This window comes from Leguminivora glycinivorella, chromosome 2 (assembly GCF_023078275.1).
Source record: "Leguminivora glycinivorella isolate SPB_JAAS2020 chromosome 2, LegGlyc_1.1, whole genome shotgun sequence".
Classification (NCBI taxonomy): Eukaryota; Metazoa; Arthropoda; class Insecta; order Lepidoptera; family Tortricidae; genus Leguminivora; species Leguminivora glycinivorella.
Window position 1 is genome coordinate 19,702,204 of NC_062972.1, and position 23,425 is coordinate 19,725,628.

At 37.1% G+C, this 23,425-nt stretch overlaps 1 protein-coding gene and 1 long non-coding RNA gene across 2 annotated transcripts; both read right to left on the reverse strand.

Moving 5' to 3' along the window:
* Positions 1-6,444: 6,444 nt before the first annotated feature.
* Positions 6,445-7,597, reverse strand: LOC125241813. Its single transcript, XM_048150459.1, has 2 exons — positions 7,165-7,597; positions 6,445-6,986 (listed from the first exon to the last, which is right to left on the reverse strand). Exons 1-2 carry the CDS (start codon positions 7,516-7,518, stop codon positions 6,546-6,548), a joined length of 795 nt encoding a protein of 264 aa, XP_048006416.1. The 5' UTR covers positions 7,519-7,597; the 3' UTR covers positions 6,445-6,545.
* An 8,071-nt stretch (positions 7,598-15,668) lies between these two features.
* On the reverse strand, positions 15,669-16,987 carry LOC125241397. Its single transcript, XR_007178739.1, has 2 exons — positions 16,556-16,987; positions 15,669-16,137 (listed from the first exon to the last, which is right to left on the reverse strand). It is a non-coding gene; the product is annotated as an uncharacterized LOC125241397 (long non-coding RNA).
* Positions 16,988-23,425: the final 6,438 nt, after the last annotated feature.

Genomic DNA, 23,425 nt, shown 5'->3' on the forward strand with positions numbered 1-23,425 from the left:
AATAGTTAGGTGTTTAAAAAAAGCAACAAGTCCTGAATTTTGTATTTTTTATCGTGTTCGTTATAGGTAAGTATGTTACATTAAAGTACAGTACAGAGACGTCTCTATGCCGTTGCCGTTGAATATAGCCTTGAGCCATCGCAGAAATCGCTTTTTATATGCAAGCCTATCTTGTAACTTGATGTTCCGTATACGGAAATAAATTAACATTATATTTTTTACCTAATTAATTTCTGTGGGTGGAAAAATCTAGGAGCTCCTATTTCTTAGAGATTCTGATCTCTAAGAAATAGGAGCTCCTAGATTTTTCCACCCACAGTATCTGTAAATCAAAGCAATAAATTATGGATTTTAGATATAACTATAATAAAGATACAATACCTATATAAATGTAATCCGGTTCAACAGCTTTTGATATTTATAGATAAACCTACTTTAAAAACCGGCCAAGAGCGTGTCGGGCCACGCTCAGTGTAGGGTTCCGTAGTTTTCCGTGTTTTTCTCAAAAACTACTGAACCTATCAAGTTCAAAACAATTTTCCTAGAAAGTCTTTATAAAGTTCTACTTTTGTGATTTTTTTCATATTTTTTAAACATATGGTTCAAAAGTTAGAGGGGGGGGGACGCACTTTTTTTTCCTTTAGGAGCGATTATTTCCGAAAATATTAATATTATCAAAAAACTATCTCAGTAAACCCCTATTCATTTTTAAATACCTATCCAACAATATATCACACGTTGGGGTTGGAATGAAAAAAAAAATCAGCCCCCACTTTACATGTAGGGGGGGTACCCTAATAAAACATTTATTTCCATTTTTTAATTTTGCACTTTGTTGGCGTGATTGATATACATATTGCTACCAAATTTCAGCTTTCTAGTGCTAACGGTTACTGAGATTATCCGCGGACGGACGGACGGACGGACGGACGGACGGACGGACGGACGGACAGACAGACATGGCGAAACTATAAGGGTTCCTAGTTGACTACGGAACCCTAAAAAGGTGACCTTTGCCTAACTACACTCGATGTGATCGGTCATTGGAGTTGAAATGTTAATATTGTGATGGGATGGGGATATATTAGAACACCATAATACCAATGAACATTCGAAGAGTTTTTTTTTTATTTTGTTAGTAATTAGTACTATAATGCCTATACTATATCTTGGCGTGCGCACTACCGTGCGCTTAGATGATGGTGGGCTCCTTTTACGTCACGTCAATTGGTTTAAAAGTCCAAGGAACAATGTAATTTTTCTCTACTACTACTTTCAAACATTTTTTACAACTCGGATTGCACTAATTTAGAACTAAATTAAGGTATTCAGACGATTTCTAAAGTTAATAATCGTTATCTCATATTTTTTGGCCTAAAGTTAGGTACAGTACTGATGAGTTGCCATGCCATGACGCCCATGATGCTTTATTTAGAACAGTCAACTTTCAATGTAATAAAAATATAATCAATCCAGTTTATAGTATAAATAATGTATTCATAGCATCATCATGACGAGCTTTTAGCTTACTTTTGCGGCTACCAGCCATACTCCAAGAGCATACAATGAAGCAACGCAATGAAATATTCCAACCGATATAGGAAAATAAGGTTATGTACAGTACTTGAGGCGATGGCTCGTTAAGTTTGTTTTTACTTGTTTAGGTTAAGTGGTTAGGCCAGTGCTGCCGCTATGTATGCGCGCGCAAATGAGATGTGCCTCATCATATATGAAACAAAAACTAAAGTCACAAAAATAATCAGCCGTCCGTATTCCTAGTGAGACGGCTGATTGACTCACAGGAACGATTCCAAATAAAATAAAACTTATTTTCGTAAATATTAAAACTGTAAACATTTTATTTCAAAACAATAAACTGTAATTTTAATGCGCTAAAACGGATATATTATTTTGATGCTAGATGTGCAAGCCAATTTGGGAAATATGTAATAGTTTCAGATATAATTTTATTTACATGCTTAGGTAATCGTTTCAGAAGTTATGAACGATACTTAGCATTTGACACAAAAAGTCTCGATTGACTCATGGAAGCTATCTGCATTACTGTACCTAGGTAGGTACAGTCACGGACTTTAAATGTTGATCCACTTCTAGCTCGGAACGTCATAGCTTAACTATGCTTAACTATGAGATGTCCAGTATAAAATGAGCTAGAAGTGGATCTACAATTAAAGTCCGTGACTGTACCTCGTACTTAGGTAATTCTACCTAAAGTGAATACTTACTCGGAAAAAGAAAAACATAAGTTAGACGTTTCATATGTGAGTGTATCTTTTTTTATTTCATTCATTTCCAGCTACGTTGATCTTGGTTGAATATTTGCAATTAGCTATATTTGGGAGGCCCCAGAATTTGCTCTTATTTTAATTTTACTTTTGCCGTTAAGTGGAACTTTTAATATTCGCTAATTACCTGGTTATGCAAATTTGTAACTACTGCAATTTTAAGCCGAGATTGTTTTTTGTTGTCTCAAACTAGTTTCCGTCATTGTGAAGGTTTTAAACCTACGAGTATACTTACTTACTTTCTTGTTAATTTGTAATAGCCATTAAATTAGATAGATAGATAGGTAACTTTATTCGTATCCACAACCTAAACACAACATACAAGGCTTAGGTAATAAACAATTAGGTATCAGTCAGATACCAAACTTACAGAACTTCAGCGCATCGAAAGACAATGTACTTAGGTACATAATTCGCCTTCGTGAATAGCTTGCCAATTTTACTATCGATCGAGGCAATAGGGGGGGTGTCACATCGAAAGGGACGCCAAATTCGTCATTTTTTAGTTTTTGACACTAGATAGAAGGAACCTACTAGTATTAATAGACGAACGACCACTTCAACATAGGTACTACTCTTTGATCTTTAACTAAATTAAAACTAATTGAGGTTAATACATATATTACAAATGTTCACTGTATTAAAGCCTATTAACTAACGATTTTTCTTGTAAATCAACAAGATACCATCTAGGGATTTCCGTTTCATTTCCACAAGCTGTCTGTCTGTCGGTTTGTTGATGTAATCTACTGATTCTACTGTCTTCGAACAAATAGTGTGGCGACAGTCATATGATCACGTTGCTGACAGTGCATAGGGAGGTAAGAATGAAACCATCGATAAAATAAAATTGTGCGTACTCGAATGAAGCTGTACCTACTGTACCTACCTACCAGGAAAAGGACCCGTTAAAATTATGTTAATGCTGAGCAGTAACTATATGTAAAGAAAACGACATTCCGTAGTCTACCTTTGGCTTATTTCACGAAACGGGAGAGCCTTCATAAGAGTCTTAGAAATTCTACTAGTATAATTCTACTTTGAAAGTTCGAGTAAAGAGAGTTGGCCCGCTATCGCCAGCCAAGGAATTATACGTAATAACCTTCGAACCGTCGCACTCGCGGGTAAGTATTCCCAGGGGCGGCTCTCTCTGCGTTTCTTTCATACATTCCGGTGGCCGCGAGTTCGCGGCCCATATAATTTGACGACCTTCTCGCTACGCAATAGAACTAAAAGTCGCATGCAGTCCGTTTACAGTCAGCCTTCTCTACTTGTACTTGTATATATTCTATGGTAGTAGGTACCAAGGACGTCCATCGATATCGATGAACTTCAAGTCGCATTTCATCGATATACTCCCATCACCAAAGCTGATCTCACGATGTTAATCCGCCACCCGACACTTTTCAATTAAAATAACACGATAATTAATTCACTGGTCCATAGCAGAGATAACAGGCGTTTTGGACACATCAAGTTAAGTGATAAGCCGCGAAACACGATTTTTGACGTGCACGCTATTACGAGGTTTCTGTCAACTTAAATAGCTTAACCTTTTAATCGATAGTCGCCAACGGCGGAATGTGGTTAAAAGTTATAGTGCCCACAGGCGATGAACAACCTCTTTTTATGCTATCCGTAATAACGTAGTACCTACGGATTCGAGGGTTGACAGAGGATTCCTTCTCAATCCATCAACTACTGAAGTATGCACTTCAGGATGTTACGTATCTTGAGACTCACCGCCGTGTCTTGCGTGGGCGACGGTCGCGCGACCGTCGCCGTCGCGTCTCATACTTCCATATCGATAAGGTTTGATTTCGTATGCGTCGCATCGCCGTCGCGCGACCATCGCGCGACCGTCGCCCACGCAAGCCACGGCGTTATTATGTGGCACTACGTTTCTTGTGTGTATTTCACGCCGCGGTAAGGATATGAGCCCACGTTGCGCAACATTTTTGTGTATCACACCATCAACTATGGGCTATTACTATTATGAAAGTGCGTCCAGGAAGCGACACAACTTTTAATAGAAACATATCCAAGAGATAAAAAAAGTCGCGGCGAAAAGTCGCCCGCATACTCTAAAGGGTAGTCCCACTACCAGCGGTACCATCAATTAAAAGTGTCAATAATTGTATCAAATTTTTCTGACACTGTTCTCACTGGTAACTAGTTAATATAACTGAGGGTAACTAATCGATAATTTTTGAACTGCTGTGAAAAAGTTCTCATCTCAATGATAGTTTTAAATTAAAACAGGACCAAGCAGGCAATTATGGTCGCGCGATAAATGATAAAACATCTGGCCGTCCCTATCGCACTTACTAATAGTGCGATAGGGACGGGCTGATATCTTATCGTCTATCGCGCGACCATGCTACCCGTGCAAGTTGCGTTGCGTAACACTCACGTTTATCTTTGGCCCAACGTTTCGGACGTGACATTGCGATCATGGTCACAGGCAAACTCACCCCAAAAGCCCCATTCGAGATAAGTTCCGTTTTAATTTAAAAATAGGTATAGGTAAGTGAAAATCGTTATAGCTTAATTTGACACATCAACTATCTCGTCCATTACCAAATACAACCGCCATCTCACCTGGGTGCTGAATGAAAGGGCGCAGAGATTGAGTTGCAGGTGTCCATAGGTTACGGTGACCGCTTTCCATCAGGCGGACCGTATGCTTGTTGGCCACCAACGTAGTATAAAAAACGGATTATATCGCGTATAAATTTATAATACATATAGGTAAATTGTGATTTTTTAATTTTCCTCAGTCCCCCGATGACATAATTATAAATTCATTATACGCGATATACTCCATATTCATAGTTTTATTTCATGAGTAACAATCGTGCTAACTGAAGACTATATTATAGAAAGTTTAGTCTATTTTCTTGTATGACAGCAATAAAGTGGAACTGTGTGAAAAGGGAACAAATGGAAAGGTATGTAAAAACATGTGGAGATTGACTATGTTATTTGCTTATCTCTGATAGTAAATGGCATGGAATAGGCATTTGTAATATTTCTAAAACTAATAATTTACTTCTAAATTGAACTTCTAAATATCATACACAAATGAAATAAAAACCGGCCAAGTGCGAGTCGGACTCGCCCACCGAGGGTTCCATACAAACTTTCTTTCAAACTACCTAGTAAAAATAATCTCATATTTTCATATATCTCTAATGACTTGACTAGAAGACAAAAGTATAGGCACTAATGATTATTATAGTGTATAGCGCCATCTCCCGGTCAATTTGCTAACTAATTTGCGCGACCTGGTTTTTCAGGGATAATTCTTTATAATGTTAACCGATTTAAACAGTTTTTACTTTATTGGACAGAAGATGGTTTACGTAACATCTCGTATTAATTTTAATGCAATATACATCCGCAAGGGTGGGTAAATTGAAAGTAAAAATCTGAAAAGTTTTTTGTGAATTAAAAAAAGTATTCAAAATACAAACACGATTATATTTTTCCTGTAATATATAGCATAAAACCAATGTTTACTAAAATTTTCATAATTTTTTGTTAGTAAACTTCGGAGATAAGGGGGGGAACGGTATTTTTTTTTACATTTTCCTTCAAAATTCTTTTTTTTTTCCACAACAAAAAAATTATAAAAAATAGTTTATTTACGTTCAATTTGAGCTCTTTCCAACGATACCCCACTTGACCTAGTAACTTGAAATTTACAGTTTGCCCCCCTTTCATTTTGGCCATTTTCTACAATTAAAATTAATATATTTAAAAAAATTATACTTTCTATTTGTAGAGGTTTACAATGTTCACAACTATTCCAAATTTCAAGTTGATAGCATTAGTAGTTCTCGAGATATTTAGGAATGTGACAGACGGACAGAGTCGCACCATAAGGGTTCCTGTTGTACCTTTTTGGTACGGAACCCTAAAAACGACAAGGCCCACTGGTGGCTGAGCAGTCTATTTCAATTTACAATTTATATATAGTAGTGTGACTACTTGAAAAAAAAAAACAAATCAAAAAAATTTCAATTAAAATAATTTGATTTGTTCCCTAGTTGTAATTTACTTCTACTTTAGCTCTACTTCTAATTTGACTCTACTGGTTTTGCTACTATACAAATATAGATAGAATACAAACAAATATGTTTTAAAATGGCTTTTATTCAATATAGTCACTAAATAATAGGTACCTAATTTTAACTTTCAGTCACAACTTACCCTTACTCCTTTTTCTTACTACATTTAACTAGGATCTACCTGCAGGTCTCCGTCGGCATACTGCACATACCTCAGCTCAACCTCCTCAGTCTCAGGATTTGAATGGACGGAGCCCGCCAATGAATGCTCAATGTTTTGTGCAAACTCTCCCATACACAACTTAAAGCAAATTGTATTTATTTCATGCTGTGCTATAGATATCTCTTTATTAGAACGTCCACTTTCTCTTAACTTATACGCTATGTATTCTCCGTAAATATCAAACTCGTCTCTTGAACAAATTTTCTCGGCTAAAGTCCTCATACACTTAAATGCCTCTGTTGCTGTGGCAACGCCAGTTTCTTTGTTTTTCTTTTTTACAGGTGTGAATGATACTGGTTGGGACTGTTTAGGTGACATTGTTTCACTCTCTAAAACTTCATATTCTTCATATTCTGGGGTTTCAACCTCCAACTTGAGTAACTCCTGAAATACAAATTACACTTAGTATTTCACATTGATAAAATATATCTAAATGTTATTATATACCTCTGTGTCTATACAATACACTTGACAGGTAAGATCTAATGCAGTCATGTTTGTTTACAATAAATGTACATTAATTATGAGATAAACTAAGAAATAGCATAAAAGTAAATAATACCTGTTTACATTGTGAATCTTCCAAATCCTGTTCAGTCATAAATTTATCTTGACTAGGCTTCACACAGTTATTAAGCAAGAACAATAAGGGTTCATATCCGAACCAATGTATTTGCTTAGGAGACAAGCCTTCTTCCTGTTTCTCCAGCCGCCTGTGTTCTCTCCGAAACTGATTCTTTAAAGCATGAAATTTTTGTTCTATCTCCTTTCCGTTGATGCCGTACTTGGCACCTAAAGCTTTGTAAGCGTTAACCCTTTTCGTTCGATTCTTGTAGTCTTCACATTGTAAATTCCACAAACATGGATTGAGGCGAATGTCCTTTATAAGTGCAAGCGTACTTTTCTGAGTCCACATGTTGACAAAGTAAAAGCACAAACTAGGGAATGAATATTAAAATGCCTCAAGAAGGAGTCAGTCTCGGTGATTTTGGTGAAGCTAGCTGTCACTGTCACTGCACTGTCACTGTCAAACAAAAGTCTATTCCGAAATGTCACAGCTGACAGCTGCTGCGTTTATAGAGATTGCTATGGCAGAAACCTACTTTTATAGATATTTAAGCAAATCTTGTCACTAAGAAAGGCGGCAAATTTGAAACATGTAGGGCGAAAGTTTATCGTTTTTAGTGACAACATTTGCTTGACCCATGTAATTAGTTTATACAGGGTGGTCCAAACCTTGACGTCAAAAAATTTTTTTTAGATTCCTCACGTCATGGGCTATCAGAATATACCCCATGTATGTTAGCCGATTTTTTGTAGTTTTCGAGTTATGAATTTTTTAATTTTTTTTTCTTTGAGAAATTCTGGAGTGAAGAAATTTATTAATAAAAAAAACTATTGGGTTTTTTTTATAGTTTCTTTTTGTAAAAGTATTACTACAAATAAAGCATTTACTGACAAAAAAATTAGCGTCCTCACTTTGATACAAGTAGGATAAAAAAATACCAAATTCAAAATTTTACGTTAAAAACGCATCAAAATAGCATTAATGTACGTAAATAAAAAAAATAAAACATATCCCAAGGATTTTTGGTATTCTAAAGCCTGCCCTAGACCTTAAGCCTTCGTAAAATAAAAAAAAAGTGATACTTAATGATGAGGATTTTTCGGAGTAGTCGGTCAAATAAACTTAAAAAAGCTTAAAATTTTAGAGTAGTAAAAAATGAAAATTTGCCTCTTCAGTTATTCCTATCGATAAACAAAGACAGAATGTGCCACAAGAACTTGATAAGTAGCTACTTAATAAGCTTATTAACTATCTTAACTGAACAATCCAACCCATGTGGTGACGAGTTAACTGTCTACGAATGCCTCATTTTTACATGCTCCAGTTGATTGCCTACTTCAAAACTATTGTTTTAATTGGGCATTTCACCTTCCCTGATTTAACTTGTCAGTAAAAAAAAAACTACAAAAAAATACTTGGCATAAATCTAAGCAGTTTTGGGGTTAGGAGTTTAAAAAAAACACAGCAAATTAACAAGACAATACAATTTAATTAAAATAAAATGAATAAACAGACTAAAATACACCAAAACAATGAATACATTTTAACAATAAATTAAACATTGTACAACTTTACCACTCCTAACAAAAACAAAAACGAGAACAGTAGCAACACATGCGAATCAAAGGATAGCATTGAGCAACTGTCACCGATAACACTAATTAACAAGGGACTAACCTAGGTTGACACTAGGCGGGGTGGGAGCAGGTAAAAATGAACCCTTTGTAGATAACACAACTCGCCGCCACATGTGTCCTATTGAAGATAGCTGAACTTGAATAACTACACAAATTGAGTTTTCGTGGTATTTTCTGTCTTTGTTTATTGATAAGAACAACAAAACAGACGAAATTTTACTTTATTTTTAAATTAAAAATTTAGAAGCTTTTTTTTAAGTTTATTTGACCGACTACTCCGAAAAATCCTCATCATTAAGTATCACTTTTTTTTGCTTTTACGAAGGCTTAAGGTCTAGGGCAAAAATCCTTGGGATATGTTTTATTTTTTTTTATTTACGTACATTAATGCTATTTGATGCGTTTTTAACGTAAATTTTTGAATTTGGTATTTTTTTATCCTACTTGTATCAAAGTGAGGACGCTAATTTTTTTGTCAGTAAATGCTTTATTTGGAGTAATACTTTTACAAAAAGAAACTATAAAAAAAACCCAATAGTTTTTTTTTATTAATAAATTTCTTCACTCCAGAATTTCTCAAAGAAAAAAAAATTAAAAAATTCATAACTCGAAAACTACAAAAAATCGGCTAATGGCCCCTGTACACACATGGCCAACGGTTCCACCAGCCCTTTGTGAAACCCCTTGGCCAAGATAAGAGCCGCTGTTTACACATTGGCGAACCAATCACTTGGCATTGGCTCTTCATGAAAGATGGACGTGGAATGGAAAAGTCTAGGAAATTCTAGATCATAGACGTTGACAGAAAAATTTGATTAAAAAATAATAACCCCGTAGTAAAATTAAATTATTTGAAATATTAACAATTTTTTGAATATTATGATAAGAACATTTATCTTTTTTAGGAAATACATTAAACATTTGCAAGGTTATTTTATTTCCTAAAATCTACACTATTATTGACATAGATAAACTTATTATTTTCGTAAATATTTCACTACCGTCCTCTCTGACGGCTGACGACCAACTGAATGAAGCGCCAACGTGTAAACGCAGTTGGCAATTGGCGCCAAGATCCTTTGATGTGTGGACAAAAAACCGACACGAATCGGTTGGCCGGCAAGCGCAAGCGCCAACTGCCAACTTACGGCCAAGTAGCCCTCTACACACATGGCCAAGGGGGTTGGTGGAACTGTTGGCCATGTGTGTACAGCGGCCATAACATACATGAGGTATATTCTGATAGCCCATGACGTGAGGAATCTAAAAAAAATTTTTTGACGTCAAGGTTTGGACCACCCTAGGTATATAATTAGTTTTTAATTTGGAGTTGCTTTTGTATAGTAATTTTATAGTCCGTCAGGATATTTCCGTCGCTAAAAAAGCGACAACATTAAACAATGTAGACGTGAATATTTATTGTCCCATTGAAAATTGAATTCCTCGCCTTCTTTTAGTGAGAAACATGTTAAAACTTAGGTTAAACCAGTTTTAAAAATAAAATATAAAAACGTCATACATAGTTTTGGCCACGTTTTGGCAGTGAATTTATTGTCAAAATGTAGGAATGCATTGTACCATGAAGAATAGAGATAAATTGTACCACTGCACCCGTACCATTTGGGGAAAGTTTTGATAAAGTGATAAATTGATAATCTAACAAGAGTGTTTAATGTTTATATTATATCTGGACTAATTTTGCGAAGCTGCAATGAGTTGCAGTGCAGCATTAATACCTCCGAATGTAAGTACCTATGTACATCATTCATTGCCTTATGTTATGTGTAGACAGTATTGGATTAAAAATAGGGTCCTTTGATCAAGAGTAACAAGTGCTAATACGGGTGCCGCGAAACAACCGACCAGGGAAAAACCAGCTAGGTTGGTAACAATAGCAGATTGCAAATATTATTTAAAGTCAAACTTCTACGAAATTATGAAGTAAATTTATACCTAATTTACATAATTGCTGCTCCTTATTTCATGTCGACTCGTGGACAGAGGATCATCACATACCGTGCTACCTTGTGGGGTATATTCAGCAAAATTAGGCCTTCCATTAAAGGAATAATATTCATAATTCACATAAATTATCAAAAGTCTTCAAATTACATGTTTTTCGTTAAAAGAATTTTGCAACTGCCTGTACCTACTGTGTTTAGTAAGATCATCGTTTAATGTATCTCAATCTGTCGCTCCCCTCACGACCTATCACGAGCCTGAGATCGCACGTTATTTAATCTGCGATTATATCGTCAAGGTTGGCACAACTATGCGCTAACTTTACTCGCCTATAAATAAATTAAGTGATTGAAGTCCGGTAAGGAATCCGGTAGCGTGTAATGTAAACCATAGGTCTATCTATTACTCCGCCATTCCAATCCAGGGATTCCTACAGCCATAGCACATCCAAAAAAGACAGACGGACACGGACAGAGCGACACCATAAGTCCGTTTTCACATTATCCGATCCGATATCAGATGTCGGAAGGATTTCAATGGAAAAGATTCAAGATGGCGCTTGTAATGTATGGGATATCCGTCCGACATCCGACATCGGATCGGATAATGTGAAAACGTACTAAGGATTCCTTTCGTACCTTTTATTTACCTTTTTTGTACGGAGCCCTAAAAATAATAAGGTTTTGATAAATTTAAATTTGTTAGTATAAGTACCAAAGGTAACATGGGAAAAGATTGAAGGATCTTTTTGCGGGGTAAGATAAAAAGCCACCGTACAACCGTCTGCCGTAGTGCTTCGTCATACGGAACATTTTTCATCTTACCCCTCAAGGAAATCCCTTTAATCTCACCCCATGTTGTCTTAGGTACATCGGTCATTCGACGCAGACGGGTCGCACACGACCGCCGCCTGCCTCCGTGCAGCGCACGGGGACGCCTGCCATCTATTGCACACGCGGTCCCTGAGAGGTCGACCGTAGTGCATGATGAGGCTACGAGTATCAAGGGCCTGCGGAGGTGGTGCTCTGCAAAGGGGACTGGTGCAGGTGGTGCTGTAGATGCAAAGCGCGACCGTTACAGCACAATGGCGGCAGATGGGGGGGTTGTTTAGTGGGTAGATTTGGGGTCTCACTAGCCCTTAACAAGGAGTCCCACATAGCCACTCGGGTCCTTCCCCGCAATGCATTTTCCCCCAACCTTAACAAAAAAATGGTACTCTCTCATCAAATATAATAAACGCGAATGTCTCACTTTGATATTTCATGGTTTGCCAGTTACGCTCGCCATGGTTTCCATGGTTTCAGTTACTCTCGCCAGGCTGATATTCCTGAAATTGGATATACCTACTCCTACTACCTATGGATACTCGTTATAAATGATGTAACTGATATAATTAATATATATGTAGAGCACTGAACGTTTTAAAAGCCGCCGCGTTTCTTGAGATAGGGCGAACTAAACGGATTATCATACAATGTGGTAGGTTAATGTCGCTGCGACTAGATTCGTCGATAAATTCCATTTATTCTGTAATGGCAAGGTAAATTTACTATAAAGCAAGCGCTAGGGAAAGTCTTTTTAGTGTGTTGAAGTTGAAGTTTTAGCGCAAGTTCTTTTAAATTAAGTATAGAGGTACACTAGTTGAGTCTTACATTTTGACTAAAAAAAATAGAATACTTAGTTAAATAAAGTAAATACAGCTAGAGCTTTTTACATAATCGGCTTCCGGTATATTTCAGGAGGCGTAGACGTTTCGTTTATTTTTTCTGCGCACGAATGTCCTCTTGGGTATGCCCTTATTGGTTTGACTCCACGTCAATAAGTAGATTTAATTAGCGTCACTCTGTAAACACACATGATGTAGATGTATAACCAGAAATACTGAGAAGAATTGTTCGGATAGCGGTATTAGATTTCCATTTAAAGAGCATATTTCTATCTTGAAGGCTGGCAGTGCACTCACAACACAACACTAAAACCTTATAAAACGAAGATTTTAGATCTTACCCCTCGAGAACCTTACCCCAGTTAGGTAAACTTACTTACAATATTTAACATGATGTGATGTAAAAATCCATTAGGCCAGTGTGCTGGGTGGTACCGATAGTCATATAAACTGTACCGTTACCCTTTCCAACAGATAAGGCAGTTACGTGTTGGTATATGGAGCACTATTAAAAGCTCCCGAATAGGCGACGCCGTGCATTGTGATGTCAGAAGCGCGTGCGCAGCGCGTTGCGAATGCTCTACGCACTGAGTGAAGAAACGCGCCTGCTTTAACTGACTTGAAAAAAATATTAAAGTAGGAAGTTGTTTATTCAGAGAAAGCAACGGAGGTCTCGACTCTCAATATTAAGAAATAGAGAAGGAGACGCAGGGAGAAAGGAATTTTTTTTGTGATCAGTACAATCTCGGTACTGATCACAAAAAAAATTCCTAAAAAAGTTTATTCAAGAAAAACGACACGACATCGTGCCGTAATTCGTACAACGATACGACACCGTGTCGTAAGCATTTATGGTTCATCTAATAAGTACATCACTCTATATTGATTTAGACTAACACGATTTGCACTCATAATTTTAGAACAAAACGGGACTTAATCGTGTAAACACTTACATTTATATTTGGCCCGACGTTTCGAACATCACATTATGTTCGTGGTCACGGGTAGACTGGCGAGGAATTGCATCAACATCTTCTAGCCGCGCGACGAGTTTCTCGAACTACCCGCACTTGTTCTTGATTATTCACTTTTGCGCTAGGGTTGTCACTTTGCCTACACACAACACGTTGTTACACGATTAAGTCCCGTTTTGTTCTAAAATTATAAGTAGGTACATCACTCTCCCAGGCGGAATTCTTTGTGTTGTCTATACGAATGACCACGGTACCACAAAGGTACTAATAGTTACTTGAAAATTTAAAGCACTTGATATTACAACTCCATATTAGGATAGGTAGTTATCAAATAAAATAACCAATGAAACAGCTATATCAGTAACTCACAGTTTTTGCTCCAATAAAACTAATAAATGGCATAAAATAATCCGGATAATTTCTCATTGGGATATTGCTCCCATAGAAGTCCTAGCGTTATTTTAAAGAGGGACATTTATCTTTACTTAACATGTACTATGGTTCAGTTTTCTGTGTAAAGTTGCACATATTGCGGCCAGTTTGCTGAGTATGCATTTTATCTCAGATCTTTATGGTTTCGCGGTGGTCGGGTCCTTGTCGGGAGGATGACATAGACTATCTTCTATCTAGCGCAGACATGACGTGGAAGTTGTGGATATAAAAACGTCTATAAATACCGTCGTTATCTATGTGGTAACATCTTTTCCCAGTGATGTTTATCCCTACTAATCCTAATCCCTATAAGATACTGAATACTGCAAGTGCAACCAAAGCAATTGGATTCTCGTTAAGAAAAAAATTGTCATTAAAATGTCCAAGCTCGGTAAACTAAAAATGTCTAATACCTACATAGTTACCTACGAAATAAGTATGCCCTTAATTAAACGCATCCCCACTATCAGCAAACTCCTTAAAATTAAAGTTTAAATAGTCAGACGATTCATAAAAATAGGATAAGATAACATAAGACAAACACTTGGAGGCTTTGAACACTTGGAGGCCTTGGTCACTTTTTCTTTGTATATGACATTTATTTCAGTTTTCAGTTTATAAGACAATATTTATTTGTTTTACCAGGGGGCAAAGTATTTGTTTAACCGCACGTGCCAATATTGATACCCAAGTAAGCGAAAGATTCCAATATTGAACCGCGAGCGTAGCGAGTGGTTCAATAAGTGGAATCTTGAGCGTTGCGAGGGTTTCAAGGCAAGAAGGTTAAACAAACTTTGCCACCGAGTGAAACACAAAATTTTTCACCACACCAACATGAACAAAATAGGTACTGACTATAAAACATCAAATTAAATCAAACCCATCAATTTATTCAATATCTATGATACAAAATCATAATTTATAGGTAAATTCTACCAGCCAGCTTAAGACATCAAGTTAAAATTTATATGAAATTACTTTGCACTCTTGTGGATAAAATGCAATTTTGCTATCTGTTTTCGGATATCAAAATAAGCCTTTAACAGTTGGTGTGGTGAAAAATTAATTAAAGTTCATGTCTGTTTTTTCAGCTGCTCTATCCAACATGCGTCTCTGCGCTCGCATGTACACCGTTGAGATACTAAGTAAGTAAGTACTACGCATTAACACTAATGTGCTGGCGGACATGAGTATTAAATACCGCAAGTTCTTACGACCAGATCCCCTACTATGCGTTTTAGACATATTAGAATACGTTAGGTTCTCGATAGTGTTAGAGTAAAAACACCAGGATACCACTATTAATTATACAGTTTATTAAACGGAATCTCAAAATACAAGTTCAATGACAAGCTATCTTCAAGTGACGCTCTGAGTCCGTCTGACGCCCAGTTGACAGCGATGCCTAGGGATGGGGACCAGCGACTAGTGATGTCCTTACATTCGCCCATTCTGACCTTGACCTTTCGTCCCGAAGGTCTCTGCTATCCATGCTGCTACTGATGACTGCCGCAGTCAACGCAGCCGAAGCAGGCCGCGCCTCCAACGGGTGGCGGTAGACTTCATCTGTTCATTTGTTCTTTTCTTTTCTGCAAAGTGAACAAGAACTTTGTATACTCCAGCTATACACTCAGGCCCTGGTCCTTTGAAGTGATTAACTCGAGAACCGTTGGAAACGGCCGGTGTAGTTTAAGACTAACTTACACCAAGATATGTAATTGGCCTCATTTTATAGTCGAATCATAGTAATGACATAACTAAACTCAAGATTGCATGACCAGACTAGCCTAGTACAAGTAAGTCAGGTCATTATTTAACAAATCCACAGCCAGTAAGGCTTTAAAACTATTAAGGTGCGATGATACGAAAAGTACATGTTTTACCGCCATGATCGATACTATATATTAGTCAAATTAATTATGTAAAATAGATGACATCTAGCGGCGGGCAGGTAATTACTGGTGTACAAAACACCATCTAATATTTGCTTGTAAATAACTTCACCCATCAATACATTTCATTTATTTTCAGGCAAGTATTATGCCATTTATGCCTTAAGTTAAGACTTACGTGAGCGGTGCATTCCAAACTAACCAACCGCTCAATATAATAATGATGATTGGCGTCGTTTAAATAGCAAATACATGGAACAAACTCACAGTTGGCTTCGTCACTGTAGGCTGTGAAGCTCCCCACATGCGCAAGAAGGCGTACAACTCGTGAGAGGTTAACATGACACACCCTATGCGTGATCATAGCCACCTTCCAACACAGCACAAGCTCTTGTTAAGAAGCTCTGTAACATACATGGGAAATACTAAGTTCCTTAATGTAACGAGAACGTGATAATTTTTTCTTGGAACTAAGCCAGTAGGTGATAGAATCAGTACAACACAACTGTCGTTCAAGTAACATGATAAGGTTACGAGAAATTAATTTACAATTGGCATAGTAGGTGCTCTCAATTACAGATCCGGCTTACATAGCCGTTAAATAATTTAGTAATAAACAATGACAATCAAGACATTACAAAATATTGTCATGTATTTTTTTTTTTTTCATGAATATATATTAAGCAGAATACATGGCTGTTCCTTGGCAGGACCTTTAACAACCGCTGATTATTTTTTTTTCTATCAACATGATAAAATTAATAAATGGTAATAATCAATGTGTACTAGCCACCAATTTTGCTATAAGACAACACACATTACCATATCAAATCTTCATACGAAAGCCACGGTGATACGGCTTCTTTCGTGGCTGTCAGCGCAACGACCGCAGAAGTTGGCCCTTCATGACAAGGTTGTCGCGCAGCCTGTAGCATGCATTCGTTCAGCTAGGCATTCCGAACAGTTGCTCTCTCCGCTCTATTGGAAACCGTAATTTCACCAGCGACCTCTGGAAAGTATGCATGTAAGTGACCCTTTCAAGGTAACCTTGAGATCATTACTCTTTAAGGTCATAAAACATGCTTTTGACAAACAAGGTCTCAAGCTAACCTCTTAAGGATATACCTCTTAAGGACTATATAACACATGATGGCATCTCTGAAGACCTTCATCACAAATAACAGAAGCAGAACAATCCTCTTAAGGATAGACTATATAGCACATGATGGCGTCTGTAAGACCTACATCACAAATAACAGAAACAGAACAATCCTCTTAAGGAAAGCCTATATAACACATGATGGCGTCTCTGAAGACCTTCATCACAAATAACAGAAACAGAACAATCCTCTTAAGGAAAGTCTATGTAACACATGATGGCGTCTCTGAAGACCTTCATCACAAATAACAAAAACAGACCAATCCTCTTAAGGATAGTCTATATAACACATGATGGCGTCTGTAAAGACCTACATCACAAATAACAGAAACAGACCAATCCTCTTAAGGATAGTCTATATAACACATGATGGCGTCTCTAAAGACCTACATCACAAATAACAGAAACAGACCAATCCTCTTAAGGATAGTCTATATAACACATGATGGCGTCTGTAAAGACCTACATCACAAATAACAAAAACAGACCAATCCTCTTAAGGATAGTCTATATAACACGTGATGGCGTCTGTAAAGGCCTACATCACAAATAAAAAAAACAGACCAATCCTCTTAAGGATAGTCTATATAACACATGATGGCGTCTGTAAAGACCTACACCACAAATAACAAAAACAGACCAATCCTCTTAAGGATAGTCTATATAACACATGATGGCGTCTGTAAAGACCTACATCACAAACAACAAAAACAGACCAATCCTCTTAAGGATAGTCTATATAACACATGATGGCGTCTGTAAAGACCTACATCACAAATAACAGAAACAGACCAATCCTCTTAAGGATAGTCTATATAACACATGATGGCGTCTCTAAAGACCTACATCACAAATAACAGAAACAGACCAATCCTCTTAAGATAGTCTATATAACACATGATGGCGTCTGTAAAGACCTACATCACAAATAACAAAAACAGACCAATCCTCTTAAGGATAGTCTATATAACACATGATGGCGTCTGTAAAGACCTACATCACAAATAACAAAAACAGACCAATCCTCTTAAGGATAGTCTATATAACACATGATGGCGTCTGTAAAGACCTACACCACAAATAACAAAAACAGACCAATCCTCTTAAGGATAGTCTATATAACACATGATGGCGTCTGTAAAGACCTACATCACAAATAACAGAAACAGACCAATCCTCTTAAGGATAGTCTATATAACACATGATGGTCCGTCTCCAAAGACCTGCATCACAAATACCAGAACAGAACTAACCTCGCAAGGATAGTCTATATAACACATGATGGCCCGTCTCCAAAGACCTGCATCACAAATACCAGAAACAGAACTAACCTCGCAAGGATAGTCTATATAACACATGATGGCCCGTCTCCAAAGACCTGCATCACAAATACCAGAAACAGAACTAACCTCGCAAGGATAGTCTATATAACACATGATGGCCCGTCTCCAAAGACCTGCACCACAAATACCAGAACAGAACTAACCTCGCAAGGATAGTCTATATAACACATGATGGCCCGTCTCCAAAGACCTGCATCACAAATACCAGAAACAGAACTAACCTCGCAAGGATAGTCTATATAACACATGATGGCCCGTCTCCAAAGACCTGCACCACAAATACCAGAACAGAACTAACCTCGCAAGGATAGTCTATATAACACATGATGGCCCGTCTCCAAGACCTGCATCACAATTACCAGAAATAGAACTAACCTCACAAGGATAGTCTATATAACACATGATGGTCCGTCTCCAAAGACCTGCATCACAATTACCAGAAATAGAACTAACCTCACAAGGATAGTCTATATAACACATGATGGTCCGTCTCCAAAGACCTGCATCACAATAATAGGTCTTATGCACATGGTCCGCCTCCTAAGGCCTGCATTGCATAAACAGAACTACTTAAGAAACAATAATCAAAGTGCTAAATGTATAGCAGACATTAAAGTAATCATTATAATTATGACTCACACTTTAAGTGACGGAAATCACTTCTTACTTGTGGATATCACATTAGTTACACTACCATGGATACCACAAGATTCAGGTACAATGTGCTTATATATCAGGAAACCCTGTGAACAGAATATATTATTAACATCATGTAAAGGCAACACAACTCGGTTCTTAATCCGGCGTGTATATATGCAATGGCAACTCGGTTCTTAATTTGAGAGTAATAGCACAAGCACAACTCGGTTCTCAATTTGAGAGTAATAGCACAAGCACAACTCGGTTCTCAATCCGGCGTGCATATATGTAATGACAACTCAGTTCTTAATCTGAGACTAATAAGGCAAACCACAACTCGGTTCTTAATCCGGCGTGCATATATGTAATGACAACTAATGTCTTAATCTGAGATTAATAAGGCAAAACATAACTCGGATCTTAATCCAGCGTGCAACTTGTCTTATTTTTCTCGTGCCCCTAAGGTAACACGCTTACTATATATACCATTATTGAAATACATTCCAGTCAACCAAGAATAATCTTATGGCACTTGGCTTGACTTATCGAGGTTTCACTACATTCAAATAATGTAATATTTTATCTATCATTGTTCACTTACCAAATGGTTCTTGACAAAGGTATTTATATATCATCATCAGGCATGGTGCATAAGCTTATTGATTAAACCATCAGGCTTGCCAGACAATGCTTCAAAAGACACACTAGAGAGGTGCTCCAGCTGTAGGTATATGTGCAATTTAAAGCACAACATTATCCATATAGCTGCCACCTGCACAACTACATAATTTTGTTAGTTGTGTTAATACTATGCATATGCAAGAATACTTAGTACAGGTTAATGGGTTTTTATAACAAAATATCATTATTTTTGATTCTTGCAAAAGTCACAAACATGTAAAATATATATATTCTTGTGAAATCAAGAAGCAATAGAAGTGTATAGTTATTTTTATATTTCAAGGAACAGAACATATTAAAAGTAGACAATACTTGTCAACTTCAAACGGTAACCTGTTTGTCATGCTTCGGTTCGGAAACATTCCTTCGCAGTGAAGTGGTTAAAATTATTAGAAGCTCCAATTAAGTTATTTACCTCAGATTATTGCACATCTTTTAAAAACTTAACTGATTGGCATGTTTCAAGCCCAATTCCAAATCAAACTGATTTGTTGTAACAGACAAGTATAGCATGTAGACCGTTAAAGTCCATCGGGTCTATAAATATCAAAATCTCTTACCATTAGCTATGACAAATTTTACCAGTGTCATAAATAGTTCAATAGATATCCAGTTTGGTGTTTCCAGCTTTTAGCAAGATTTAACCTCAGGAACTTCTGGAATCATGCCTTATCAATGCAAGTATTTTCAACTTATGGTCAATAGTCTCCGGATTACCGGCAGGCAACTACTGTAATCAATAAATTAATCTGGAAAGGAATGTAATTTAAAGAACAAATTATATCACTGTCAATGCATTAAATGGACACTGGACTATGTCATGATAATAAATGTTCCAAGTGTCTGTCTAGGTAATATATTTGTCTTTGGTTCAATTTAGAACATGATTACATTGATTACATTTCTTGTCAAAAATGTTTGCAATGCTAAACCAGCACTATTATAAACAAAACAGCATCAACAATACACTATACTTCAGTGCTATGCCCTTAATTTTAACACACATTATGGTTTTACAAAGATGCATAATTAACCTCATCAAAATATTATTATGTTAATATTATTATTATTTTATCAACATTTTTGATGAATTTGTGCCATGTAATATAGCAACATGTTTCCTCATTTAGAAAAATGCAAGATCATACAGAGTTTATATGCATAAGAATGTCACTAAGACAGATTTCAAAATACAGTCCCCGGTAAAAGTGACAAAACTTATAGTAACAAAAGAGTTGTCAAAGTTTTCTTATGCTTATTTACTCATCCATTATACTAACCTGTAGTGAATTTAAAATGTATTTACTGTCAGCATACTTACATAAGCCAGATGCAATGGCACAATATTATTGAGTAGGATAAATACCTTATTCCATGTCATTCCGGACAAACTTATTTTTAATATGACAAATAGGGCAAGATAATGATCATCTCTCTTTGTAGATCATAAAACCCATAAAGTCACATGTTATAAGGAATCATTTAGGTGCCATTTAGATTGAAACTTATCTTATATTCTGTTTCACTGTGACACCGTGACAATTGTCAATATATCACAAGTAGGTTCAATATGTATTAAGTATTCTGAAACATATCTGGAAGCACAAAAACACAACACACAAGTGAGCTAATGATTATTCACTACTGCAGCCCCTCTATATATACTGGTAATACTCTTTGCCCGGAGCAATTGTGAATGACAACTTGGATGTGGTTAGCATCTCACCGTCCAGGACTTACTGTGGTACTTATTGTGATACATTTTGTGAGTATATAAAAGTATTAGTATCTTCAACATGTACATAATTAAGTTGATCTGAAAGAAAGAAACACAACACAGGCTACTATAGTGGATGTTGATAATTTCAGCCCCAGAGCACTGTGTTTGGATCACTTTTACTTCCGATTTCACACTCATTATGATCAAATATTAGTCCAAAGTGTGAATATCTCGTAAACTGCAATGGATACTTTTAACTGTAGTATATGGTGCTAGTGTCTTTACTCGTCGAATCAGATCGACTGGTGTTAATTAAATACTGTTGCACAACAATAAAAGGTTATGAGCGCGGCGCGAGAATGATGACATTGTCAATTTCGGACAAATTACATAGTACGGGCGTATATGGGTAACTTAATATCGCGCTTCTGAAACTGTTAGAGTAAAAACACCAGGATACCACTATTAATTATACAGTTTATTAAACGGAATCTCAAAATACAAGTTCAATGACAAGCTATCTTCAAGTGACGCTCTGAGTCCGTCTGACGCCCAGTTGACAGCGATGCCTAGGGATGGGGACCAGCGACTAGTGATGTCCTTACAATAGCGTAAACGTCACGGTAAATAACAATGGATTAAGGTGAATAGTAGTAGTACCAAAAAGAACATAATATTATGTATAATTATACCTATATATTTTCTGTGATGTTTACGCTATCGAGTCATCATACTCATTTTCCCGGCATTTACCACGGCTTATGGGAGCCTGTGGTCCGCTTTGACAACTAATCCCAAGATTTGGCTTAGGCGTTTTACGAAAGCGATTGTCATCTGACCTTCCAACCCGAAGGGTAACTAGGCCTTATTGGAATTAGTCCGGTCTCCTCACGACATTGTTCGACGAAAAGCGACTGGCGAATATCAAATGACATTCCGCACATAAGTTGCTAAAAACTCATTGATACGACCCGGGGTTCGAAGTGTACGAACCCGCGACCTGGGGCCCATTTCTCGAAAGGTACAAGCCTTGTATTACAAGTGTGTTTCCATGACAACCCATACGATTAGACATCAGTTCGCGCACTTGTAATACAAGGCTTGTACCTTTCGAGAAACGGGCCCCAGTCCTCTTGAAGAAAGTCGCACGCTCTTACCGCTTACGCTAGAATCGTCCCACGATAAGTCTGCATAGATTTTAATAGCCCCGCCTCTGCAAGGGTTAAGTAAACGTCATAATTTCATCAAAGTTTGACGTTTAAAATAACATCTGCACTGGCGAGGCTGTGAAAATCATTGCAAACTTATCGTGGGACGATTCTATCAAGAGTAAGTTGTAAAACGTGAAACTAGTGGTAGTGACTGTGCAGCCTGCCTCCTCACGATCGGATGTATTGTGCTATTCGAACCATAACTGTCACATTTTATTAGCTTCAGTATTTTATGTGGCGCGATCAATTTTTATTTACTGTTTTTCGTCTCATATTAGGTACTTACCTCACGCCGTGGCTTGCGTGGGCGACGGCGATGCGACGCATACGAAATCAAACGTCGACGCATACGAAATCGAAGTATGAGACGAGACGCGACGGCGACGGTCGCGCGACGCGACCATCGCCCACGCAGGACACGGCGTTAGACCGTTTTCACATTATCCGATCCGATATCGGATGTCGGAAAGATTTCAATAGAAAAAATCCAAGATGGCGGCTGTAATGTATGGGATATCGGTCCGACATCCGATATCGGATCGGATAATGTGAAAACGCACTTACAGTCACTGTCAATTTACGAGGAAAATACCTAATTTATTATTAATCATTAGTTGATTTAATTAACCTAATTTCAACGTTATCTCCAAAACAAGCAAACAAATAATGCTTTTTGTTATTATGTTGGGTAACGGCAAGTTTTTGCTGATTGGCCTGTGGCCATGATAATGATAAAATTGTAAAACAAAGCTCGCATTGTATTCCTTCCCACTGACCTATCGCAATGTAATACTAGGTACTCTTTTTATATTGTAAAAAAATGCATGTGATCTTGAACTTTACTGTTCATCAACATTTTTTAGGATATGTTTGTTGGATTAATCATAAATACGTTGACGGCGACGAACTGAAATGTAAATTGAATTAGAATTAGAGATG

What these genes read in the sequence shown, in the direction of transcription:
- LOC125241813 (XM_048150459.1), bottom strand. Translation starts at nt 7,518, where the DNA reads ATGTGGACTCAGAAAAGTACGCTTGCACTTATAAAGGACATTCGCCTC. An exon ending in AAGATTCACAATGTAAACAG is followed by an intron (nt 6,987 to 7,164) that starts GTATTATTTACT and finishes TTTGTATTTCAG; the next exon opens with GAGTTACTCAAGTTGGAGGT.